At 41.0% G+C, this 12,092-nt stretch overlaps 1 protein-coding gene and 1 long non-coding RNA gene across 10 annotated transcripts in view; both read right to left on the reverse strand.

The window, feature by feature from the left end:
- Positions 1-7,295: 7,295 nt before the first annotated feature.
- Positions 7,296-7,931, reverse strand: LOC132815289 (uncharacterized). The gene is made up of 2 exons (XR_009644635.1): positions 7,538-7,931; positions 7,296-7,438 (listed from the first exon to the last, which is right to left on the reverse strand). It is a non-coding gene; the product is annotated as an uncharacterized LOC132815289 (long non-coding RNA).
- A 175-nt stretch (positions 7,932-8,106) lies between these two features.
- The window catches only part of eya1 (EYA transcriptional coactivator and phosphatase 1), a 224,641-nt gene continuing 220,655 nt past the window's right edge, over positions 8,107-12,092 (reverse strand). For all 9 annotated transcript variants that reach the window (XM_060822745.1, XM_060822744.1, XM_060822751.1 and 6 more), the window contains one exon: positions 8,107-9,241. In XM_060822745.1, the coding sequence (XP_060678728.1) occupies positions 9,161-9,241 (81 nt within the window). In that variant the 3' untranslated portion in view covers positions 8,107-9,160. The remainder of the gene's footprint in view (positions 9,242-12,092) is intronic.

The following is a 12,092-nucleotide window of genomic DNA, read 5'->3' on the forward strand; positions in this document are numbered from 1 at the left end:
TACAGGACATTGGTTCGGCCACTGTTGGAATATTGCATGCAATTCTGGTCTCCTTTATATCGGAAAGATGTTGTGAAACGTGAAAGGGTTCAGAAAAGATTTACAAGGATGTTGCCAGGGTTGGAGGATCTGAGATACAGGGAGAGGCTGAACAGGCTGGGGCTGTTTTCCCTGGAGCGTCGGAGGCTGAGGGGTCACTTTATAGAGGTTTACAAAATTATGAGGGCATGGATTGGATAAATAGACCAAGTCTTTTCCCTGGGGTGGGGGAGTCCAGAACTAGGGGGCATAGGTTTAGGATGAGAGGGGAAAGACATAAAAGAGACCGAAGGGGCAACTTTTTCTCACAGAGGGTGGTACGTGTATGGAATGAGCTGCCAGAGAATGTGGTGGACGCTGGTAAAATTACAACATTTAAGAGGCATTTGGATGGGTAAATGAATAGGAAGGATTTGGAGGGATATGGGCCGGGTGCTGGCAGGTGGGACTAGATTGGGTTGGGATATCTGGTCAGCATGGACGGGTTTGATCGAAGGATCTGTTTCCATGCTGTACATCTCTATGACTCTATTTGACCCATCGACTCCACCCAGACCCATCCCCCCCAACCCTATCCCTGCATTTCCCATGACTACCCCATCCAACCAGGACATCTTTGGATTATGAGAGGAAACTGGAGCATCCAGAGAAAACCATTGCAGACATGGAGAGAATGTGCACACTGCACACAGTCACCTGAGGGTGGAACCTTACCCGGATCCCTGGTGCTGTGAGACAATAGTGCAAACCACTGAGCCACCATGCCACTGATGGAAGGTTTGAATCATGGAAGATATGCAGAGTTGCAGGCATGGCCTCTGTTTCACACTCAGGGTGAGAAGCTGGAATGCTTACCACATTAAAGGTGTTATATAAGATTGTGATGTTCCTTGCCTAAAGGATACAAATTAAATGAGTTGGATTTTTGTGACAATCTGATAAATTCATGATCACCATTGGCTTTTTAACTCTTGATTCACTTGATCACCATTGCCACAAGTGCCAGGCAATGATAATCTTCAGCAAAGGATAATTTAATCAACATCTCAATGGCATGACCAACCCTGAATCTTCACCATCAACATCTTGGAGGGTGGCCAATGACCAGACACTGAACTGGACCAGCCATATTAAATACTGTGGCTGCAAGAACACACCAAATAATGGGAATTCTGTGACAAGTAACTTAACTCCTGACTCCCCTAAACTGATTTACCATCTGCAAGGCACAGGTTCAGGATTTGATGGAATATCCTGCTTGAATAAATGCAGCTCCAGCAACATCAAATGATTAGGACTCTACTTTAAACCTTCACTCTATCGAATACACGTTGGTAACAGCATCTGCTCTAGAAAGATGTGTTGCAGTCACTCATCAAGCCTCCTTCACCGGCAACTTCCCAACCTACTACCCCTCCTACCTAGAAGGACAAGGGCAGCAGATGCATGGGAACACCATCCACCTGGGGGATCCCCTCTGAGCCGCTCACCATCCTGACTCATAAAAGTGTCTCCGTTCCTTTACTGTCACGGGGTCAAAATCCAGAAACTCCCTCCCTTACAATGTGGAGGTCACTACAGCATGTGGACTGCAACAGTTTGAGAATCCAGCTGACTATTGCCTTCTTAAGGACCATTTTGGATATCCAGTGATATCCACATTCTATAAACTTCAGTGGGGGAGGAGCGGCACAGTGATTACCTGCCTCACAGCACCAGGGTCCCAGGTTCGATTCCAGCCTCAGGTGACTATCTGTGTAGAGTTTGCACATTCTCCCAGTGTCTGCGTAGATTTCCTCCGGGTGCTCCAGTTTCCTCCCAGAGTCCACAGACGTGCAGGTCAGGTGAATTGCCCATAGTTTTAGGTGCATTAGTCAGAGGTAAATGTAAGGGGATGGGTCTGGGTGGTTGATCTTCGGAGGGTCGGTGCGGACTTGTTGGGCCAAATGGCCTGTTTCCACACTGTAGGACATCTAATCTAAGGAAAAAAAACTGAGTACTAAATCTCCAACTGACATAGCAAGAGACTGGCTTCTGGATTACAAATCCAGTAACATAGGCTCCATGTTGCTGTACCTCACATACTGTTCCCTTTGATGGGGAACATTTTGCAGTTGGTCAGTTGGAGGGAGCTACAACATTCTGCATCTCAAGTAACACAAAGACACTTACATGTAAGTAACGGCTTTAACACAAAGACACTTTGAACAGTCTGAGAATGTATTCTTTGCTATGAACTCAACCCCATCTGGAAAGGTAATTGTTACAGTGAAGTTGTGATTTGTGAAAAATGAGCCAGCCATAACAAGGAGCAACCGTGTCTGCAGAGCTCGTTCACCTCATTCATTTACTTCGACCTTATATCAAGCTTTACCATGTCCAAGTAATATTTGCAAAGTTCCTTAATCATTCTAACCACAAAACCACCTTTTGGTATTATTGTCAAAACGACTGCCATTTTATTTTGGTTGACTTTATCTAAAGTGAGCACATTTAGTTCATCCCAACGCTGTTAAATTTAGCAGATGTTCTGAAATAATTCACCCAGCTCACAGATAACACTTGTTGATACGATGCCAGATTTGCACTGTTTTGTGATTAGTCTGGTCAGTTAGTTAGCTATGTTGTTCTTGAACTCAATAGAGCAGCACCTATCCCACACACTTCCGTTTGCTGAAAGGTTCCACAGCTTATGTCTACACATATACAACCGAATTTTACAGTAAAGAAGGAAGCCATTTGAGCCATCAGTGCCTGAAAGAGCTATCCAGCTAGTCTCATTCTTCAGCCCTATCTCCATAGCACTCTAAATTCATCATTTTCAAATATATATCCAAATCTCTTTGAAACCTCCTATAGAATCTGCTTCCATACTCTCCCAGGCAGTGCATTCCAAATCCTAACAACCCTACGAGTAAAGACGTTTCTCTTCATCTCACTCCCAGCTCTCTTGCTGAGAATCTTGAAATTGTGACCCCGAGTTACTAACAGACCAACTCGCAGAAACAGAATGTCCTTCTTTACCCTGTCAAAACTGTTCAGAATTTTAAACATCTCAATAAGGTCGCCTCTTAACCTTCTCTGCTCCAAGAAGAATACACAAGTATTTCCGAAAGTGTATAAAATGTCTTTCATTTACAAACATGTTGACACAAAGATGAACTATTAAATATGATTTGTTTTAAAATCCTGAAAAAAGCAAGCCAAATGCCCTGGACTGAAATAATTGTAAACACACACATGGCAAAGAATCTCAAATCTGATTGCAGTGAGGTTTATTTTCATTATCTAATTTGTCAACAAATTGCATGGCACAGTGGATCAGTGGTTAGCACGGCTGCCTTTCAACACCGGGGATCTAGGTTCAATTCCAACCTCGGGTGATAGTCTATGTGGAGTTTGCACATTCTCCCCATGTCTGTGTGGGTTTTCTCTGGGTGGTCCGGTTTCCTCTCATAGTCCAGCGATGTGCAAGTTAGGTGGATTAGCCATGGGAAATATAGGATAGGGTGGGAATCTCTTCAGAGGGTCAGTGTGGACCCGATAGACTGAAAGGCCTGCTCCCACAGTCTAGGGATTCTATGAATATGCTAACTGATCACTGAAAGGGCAGTCAACTTTGATGAAGGAATGAGGAGATAACTTGCTGGAGAAACACAGTAGGTCTGGCAGCACCTGGAGAAAGAGAGTAAGTCCCTTCTTCAGAACCACCTTTGAATGAGGTGTTGGCAGTAAATCCTATTATTAATCCGGACTGTAAGGCGGCTCTGGAGATGCTGGAAACTAATTGATGCCAGTCATACAGTCATAGAGATGTACAGCACAGAAACAGACCCTTCGGTCCAACTTTTCCACGTTCTCCCCTTGTCTGCGTGGGTTTCCTCCGGGTGCTCCGGTTTCCTCCCATAGTCCAAAGATGTGCGGGTCAGGTGAATTGGCCACGCTAAATTGCCCGTAGTGTTAGGTAAGGGGTAAATGTAGGGGTATGGGTGGGTTTCGCTTCGGCGGGTCGGTGTGGACTTGTTGGGCCGAAGGGCCTGTTTCCACACTGTAAATCTAATCTAATCTTGTCTGAGCCCCAAACTCTTGCAATTTTTATTTGAATTCTATTACGTTGAATACAATCAGAGTGAACAATTTTGTTAAAATATAACATATTGGAATTGCTCATGAAACTCCAAAAAAAAATCAAGATTTAAAAACAGTTATTAGATCAATATATTACACAAAAAAAACCCTACAGAATAAGGGAATTTTATATTCCAGAAGCAAGAACAGAAATTGCTGGAGAAACCCAGCACCTGTGGAGAGAGAAACAGAGTTAATGTTCAGGGTACAGTGACCCTTCTGCGCTACAGCTCCTCCAACACTCTTTGCTTTTGTTTATAAATTACAAAATTTACTCTGCAGTTTTTAAGAACAGATTTCACATTTAAAACAGGATTTAGAAAATCTAATAAAACAGAGATGCTGAGGACCTGAAGCAAAAGCAGAAATTGCTGGAGGAACTCAGCAGTTCCGCTTAAAGAAAAACAGAATTAATGTTTCAACTCCAGTGAGGCTTCTTCAATGGTGAGATTTAGGAATATTCTGATCACAAGAAACATATATTTAATATTTCAGCAATGATATTGATAGATCTAACCATCAACTGGTAGAAACACAGAATTAATCCAAGGAGGAAGTCTCAATTTTCCCGCTACTATCAAGCCTGGGGGGATGCTGAGAAACCCAAATGAAGCGAATGCATGAAGGTTTCAAACAAATGAATTCCTTCTGTATGAATTACCCAAGGCATTTATCTGCACCTTTATTGCTGTGACCATATTGCCACCTAGGAGCCCAAATTAGATCTCATCGTACATTCCCAAACTCCCTCTTTTTGGCTTATCTTTTGTCGAAAAAAAATCAAATATATTTTTAAAAATAAGGCAGGCTGCAACTATTCTCCAAATGATTTAATCCAAGTCAGCATTCATTTTAAGTTATAGAAAAGATGCCATTTCAAGAGGTTGCTTATTCGAATGCAACCATTTTTCATTACAAGGACTGTTAGCTTAACCTGTTTAACCAGCACAAGTGAAAACTTTTTGTCCTTTTAATGGAGCATGCTAGTTTGTTGCATTACCGCTGTCTGCACAATGGGTAACAAAACCAGGCAAGGTTTCGCTCAGGTCATTGAAGTGACAGCACTATTAATGCACAGCTTTAATTACTTACTAGTGAAGTTTAAATAGAAGCAAAATCAACAGGCTGTCAATGCTTTCTAATTTCTGGGAGCTATTCAGATTATTTTTCTTTCTGAAACCATTTATATTTAATTGTACTATGTCAGTACTTGTATTTGTGATCTGGTCAGATTATAATTCTTGTTTGCAATGTGTGGGGATTCCACTCACCTTGGAACACTATCCTGAGATTCCAACCTGCCACTACCTTTGTGTAACCAACACAGAAATTGAACTCAGGAGAAACAGCGTCTGTGGAGAGGGAAACTGAGTTAACCGAATTAGAAACAAGGAAGATTAGAACAGTCGACTATTCTGCCTTTCCAACCTGCTCCACCATTCAGTGATCATCTCACTCATTACCCTGTCCCTGCTGTCACCCTGTGTCCTTTGACTCTTTTAAAATTAGAATTAGGTTTTATTATCACATGTACTCAAGTACAGGAGTACAGTGAAAGGTTTATCATGCTACCAATCTCTGATGCAATCTTAGTTACAAAGGTATCCAGGTACAAAATACAAAACTAAAGCTTGACTGTCCTAACAAGGGCATGTTTTCTCCAGCGCTGAGCCAAGTCCCACCTGGGCTCACCAGTCATTTAACCGATAACCACAATTTCACCAATGTCCACCACATTACCGATGACCATCATTTCACCAATGGTCACCACATCATCGATGACATCATTTCACCTACGTCCACCACATCACCGATGATCACCATTTCACCAATAACTACAGCACCGATGACCATGACATCACTGAAGACCATCAACTTCACTGATAACCAACACATCACCAATAACCATCATTTCACCGACGAACACTTCATTGATGACCACCATCCGGGCATGCGCTGACTGTGAAAGACCCACTCTGGGCTCCTAACCACTGCCTTCACATCCAAGCTCTCTTCAGAAAATAATTTTAAAAACTAGAAGAATAGGAAAAGAGGAAGAAATAAGCAAAAGCAGATGGAATGAACGAGACCCAGGCTCATGAGCCCTAACACTGCCTACTCTGTCGCCGCTACCTAAGCATGCATCTACAGCCTTCTTGAAAACATTAAATGCTTTGGCTTCAACCACTTTCTGTTGCAGAGACTTCCACTGGCTCATCATTCACCATTTTGTTGAACGGAGGGACCAAGGGGTGCAGGTACATAGTTCCTTGAAAGTGGTATCACAGGTAGACAGGGTGGTGAAGGCAGCCTTTGGCAAGCTTGCCTTCATTGGTCACAGTGCAGAGTTGTGACTTCATGTTGTGGCTATACAAGACATCAGTGAGGCCACATTTGGAATACTGCATACTTCTTGTAGCCAGGCGATTACAATTGTATGTTATTACACTGGAAAGAGTGCAAAAAAGATTTACAAGGCTGTTACCAAGGCTGGAGGGTCTAAGTTATATGGAGAGGCTGGATAGGCTGGGACATTTTTCCCTGGAGCATTGGAGGTTTATAAAATCATGAAGGGGCATCAATAAGGTGATTAGTCATGGTATTTTTCCAAGAGTAGGGGAGTCAAAAGGCATAGACAGCATAGGCTTAAGGTGAGGGGAGAAAGATTTAAAAGGAACCTGAGGGGCAACTTTTTCATGCAGAGGGTGGTGTGTGCATGGAATGAGCTGCCAGAGGAGGTAGTGGAGGCTGGTACAATCACAACATTTAAAAGGCATCTGGATGGGTATATGAATAGGAAGGGTTTAGAGGGATATGGGCCAAATGCTGGCAAATGGGAGGAGATTAATTTAGGATATCTGGTTGGCATGAACTGAAGGGTCTGTGTCTGTTTATGTGTTGTATATCTCTATGTCTCTACAAACAAGCAGCATAGAAGGAAATGTTTTCACACATAACAAAATACATGCATGAGAATATAATTACCATAACAGTTTTAGTAATATCTCACAAAAAAGACAAATGAAGCAACATAAGGCAGCAGTTGCACAATTAGATTCGTGAGCAATATTATCAGATAAAGCTGTTCATCCAATAAGGAAGCATTTCATAAGTACACACACCATCACTTCACAAATTGATTTTTATTAAATAAATGCATAATTCATGAGAAAGGTATTTTGAGAAATTCATGTGAACAGATATTTTGCAGATACAACACACTTCTTTTCTTGTAATGAGGTGCAGGTGATCGGTTTGGTATCCAGTCACTCTGATTGGGAAAAAAAAAGCAAAATTAGACTCCACAGATTTTTTTATTCTTGATAATTTTCTGCAAACATTTAGCTCCCAACTAGTTAAAATAGTTCACCGTAGATGTTCTAGCAGCTGTATCCATTTCGGGAATCCCCTCACAAAGAGGTGGAATTCTTTTTCAGACTTGCAAACAATTCCTTGCAATTGCTGCAGCGGATGTCGGTGTGGAACTTTACAAAGCAATAAGACTATTAAGTACATGAGGTATAAAACATCAGAACCAAAGTTCCTTCCACAGTGATCATAGAGAGGGAGAAAGTATACATTTCAGGGATTACAATTAAAGTTGCATTTACTGTAAGTAGCCCAAACTTGTAGGAGCTTCAATAACAAGCCCTGAAGCTTGATATAGAAAAGTTTCAGTCGACAGCTAGGTATGTTAATATTTCAGATGGAAAATGGTCAGTACCAAAATGGATCAGTTCTAATTGTACAAATTCTATAACATTCTAACAACTTTTGCTCCAAAATAAAACTAAAGGTATTGTCATACAAAAGAATGTAGACACTACAAGGGTGTAAGCTTACAGTAATTCTCATTCCCATTGTTAATAAATGAAAACAACTTTTGTAATAAAAATATATACTGTACCATCTACATTATTTGTGTATGAACAGAGCAAGGAATTATTTTTGACTTTATTCAATTAGAATATTTCATTTATTTGTTTGCAGAAAGACGGATACAAGTTATTTGGGGGAATGAGAAAGCTACAGAAAAAGGAGTAAATCTTGACACTTGACATTCAAGCTTTTGGTCTTTACAAAATAATCACAAAAATTCCATTATCTACATATTTACCCAACAAAAAGTTGCACTTTAACACACCAGCATTTTGATAAGGCACAGCACTGTTTTATGTGCACACAATGCCTCTCGACACTTCACAAACAAGGCATTGTTCCCATTCAATTGCATCTGCCTTAACAATATGTAAAAGAATTGCTGAATACAAATTTACACAAAATGACATTTTCTGTACACGATTGTCTTAGCAAACTGAAGTTATCTTAAATTATAAGAGAACAAATTCTCTGTAAACCGCTTTGTGACTTGACAGAATCAAACATGTTCCTGGTGTCAAACGGCAAAAAAATTCTAATTTAAGTACCTTCATAAATGATGTTAAAATACAATAGTCAGTTCATAAATAATAAAACAACCCTGGATATCAGTAAGGAAACAAAACTCCTCCACAAGTATAAGATGCCGCTAGCATTTGTCTAACTCAGTTTTCAGTGTAAGTTTTAAATTCCTTCTGGTAGAAATGTATTGTTTTCTTTACAGAGGCAATAGATTGATGACTGTCAATGCTTAAAGCGTTATCCATCCTACTTGTTGTGAAGGCCATATAACTGGTAAGAGCTAAGCATCTTTTCAGATCCAAAATCTTCACATTTTCAGATCCATTTTGTTGTAGTACTGTAGCAGTAACAGGGCTGTTGAACATTATAATGGCCTTTCATTGTATAACCTCCACAGTCTTGTGAGCCATCAGAAGCTTTGCCATAGATTAATTTGCCTCCATTTAAAGATTGGTCAAGGGTTAAGACAAATTGCAGCTGCCTGTCAACACTTGGGGCACGTCACACGGTTTGGAGTCAGAAGCTGCCAGAAGACACAGAAATATTGTAGTCTACAAACAGTGAAGGTGGAGAGCTACATTTCAAAGTACTGCTACAAGTATTCCAATTCCAGGGCATGATGTAAGGCCATAAGGTCAGAGTGGCTTGAGATCCTCCAGAAGGGCATGGTGTGCTGTGAACAATACAAACAGGAAATCTGAGAAGACCACGTAGCCTTTGCTCTGGTTAAACAATTCATTGTTTGAAATGCAAACTTGAAACAGCCCAAAGCATCAAAGACTTAACATTTCGTTACATAAGTTATTGCTTAATATTTGTAAAAATCCATACTATACTTTCAGCAAAACTGCTTTTGGCTGTTTTTACAGAATAATTAAAGTTTGAAAGAAAACTTCTGAAAGCAGCTGAGAAAGCAAGCAGTAAGTACATGCCATAAACATCCCTCAACTTTAGTATGTTGCAACATTAAATCACGATCCCCATTTGGCATTATATCCAGCATGGTGAATTGAGTTGATACATACGATGCAGCTGACATGTGAACTAAAATAGATCTTTTTACTTGGTAAAAGCAGCAAGTCATTGTCTGGCATCCCATTTTTATGCTTAAAAAGATCTTTAACAATTCTTGAAATTTACTGTAGGAAGAGCCTGCTTCATTAAGCAAAGATTTTTATGCCAATAGGTTATTCCTTGCCACTGCTCAGGCAATCGAATGATGACAATCAGATTCTGTTCACTATAAAAACAAATGGATTCATTGTGGAAATATGACTCGCAGGTGAACTAGAAGGAGACCTTGTCAAGAAATGACTTGAAATGTTTTCCTCGGATCATTACCATGTTTTATCAAAGGTAAATATTCTCAGAAGCAATGCATTCCAATCCCTAGTGTTTGTGCTGACCTTAATAATGACCTTTACTTTGTTGTATAAATCCTTTATTGTAGAGGATGATGACTTTATTCATTAGTTAACCAAACCAGAGGAGTGTATCTAGACAAATACTTAAAAATACCCTCATTTGACTTTGGGGACTTTACAAAAAAAAATACTTATTGCTTTCAATTTGTTAAGATTTCTTTCACACTTGTAGGAGGTTTGGCAAACTGAGGTGCATAGTAAGTTAATATGCTCTTCAGGGGCTTTCTCTGTGGATTGGACATTACCTTGGCAAACGATACTTCTATCATCCAATGACTCATGTGTGCTTTTTGCTTTTCTTGTGTTGTTGTCAAAAGACTCACATTTAGGATGCCATTATTTTCTAACTTTTACTTTAAGCTTTATCTTCTTCCCTATAATGGAATAGGTCAGTAGCACAAAATTTTAAAGAGTATTCCTGCCTTGCAAAGCACGGAACGTTCAGCAGTAAGTTTTACTGCTCCATCACTTCGGCTCCCACAGACAGAACTTGTTGGAACATGCTATTCAATCCTGCCTGAGTAGTATCTGTTTGAAAATGTTCGAAATAGCAAATCTGTCTCATTCTTTCACCTCGTAATTTCTGAAGCTTTTCTAATCATCATGACCTTTAACTGTAGTTTGAATTAAGAAAAGCCCCCTATTAGGTCAGGTCCCTGCCTGTTCCTTAATTAGCCTTCTAAGTGATGTGGTTCTCGTGTGGGAATTTAGTTGACATCAAAAGTCTGGAAAAGCTGAATTATTTTTATTGGGCAACAGTCTCTTAATTTCAACAACAAAGAAGCATGTGCTTTTAAGAAAATTCAAACACAAAATGATTGAAAGAGAAACCAGCTGCCAGCTGAATGCCTCTTATTGCAAACCAGGCATAAAATTTCCTTAATTTCAACTGAAATGCAGATGTACTTTGAATGCTTTATTCATTCATAATTAGGTATGCCCAAAATACTTCAATTTTTTTCCTTTCAGATGCAAAACTCAGACTCCTGTTGTGGCCACATCACTCGAACAGCCCTTATCGAAATCAGAAACGACAGGTTGGTGGAGAGCGCCACCATCTACTCCCCACTGCCCCCACTCTCTTTCCTGTCACCCCCAATGGGTGGCAAACCAATAGCAGCCTCACTGAACTTATGTGTGGAAAGCCCAACAGGGGTGGCATGGCGGCTCAGTGGGTAGCACTGCTGCCTCACAGCACCAGGGTCCCAGGTTCGATTCCAGCCTTGGGCGACTGTCTATGTGGTGTTGTGTGGGTTTCCTCAAGGTGCTCTGGTTTCCTCCCACAGGTGGGAGATATGCAAGTTAGGTGAATTGGCCATGATTAAATTGCCCATATTGTTAGGTGCATTAGTCAGAGGGAAATGGGTCTGGCTGGATTATTCTTCAGAGGGTTGATGTGGACTTGTTGGGCTGAAGGGAATCTAATCCAAAATTGAGCCCTGACAAAGGGTTTTTGCCCGAAATGTTGACTTTCCTGTTCCTCGGATGCTGTTTGACCTGCTGTCCTCTTCCAGCCTCACATTTATCGACCCCCACAATTGAAGTGCACTCAGGCAATTAACTGGCTGGAATTTGAACGTGGGAAGACAAATACCCCAACAGACCACTGCTGGCCAATCACCGATGGCACCATCAAGGTTGAGGACTGCTGTTAGTGCTGCTCCAAGCTCCTACTCATCCCTGGAGTCAGGTGAATGGGGCAGCAAGAGGGTGACAGGATTGATTGGCATTTTGTGAGGAGAGAGCTCTGGGCAATGGCTGTTGTGAACACAGCCCAGTCCATCACACAGACCAATCTCCCATCCAGTGCCTCCATCTCTAGTTCTCGCGGCCTTGGAAAGGCAGTCAACGTCACCAAAGACCCCGCCCATCCCGGTTATAAACTCTTCCATCGGGCAGAAGACAAAAACTTAAATACACCGACCAACGGATTCACACACAGCTTCTTCCCAGCTGTTATTAGACTTCTGAATGCATCTCTCAAATTTCAAATCTAATGCTGATCTTGCTTTTTGTGCACCTTCTGTGAAGCCGCAACTTTGTATTCCTCACTCTGTTCAATCACCCTATGATCTTTTTATGATATAATTGACTTGTACA

Source organism: Hemiscyllium ocellatum, chromosome 4 (assembly GCF_020745735.1).
Source record: "Hemiscyllium ocellatum isolate sHemOce1 chromosome 4, sHemOce1.pat.X.cur, whole genome shotgun sequence".
Lineage (NCBI taxonomy): Eukaryota > Metazoa > Chordata > Chondrichthyes > Orectolobiformes > Hemiscylliidae > Hemiscyllium > Hemiscyllium ocellatum.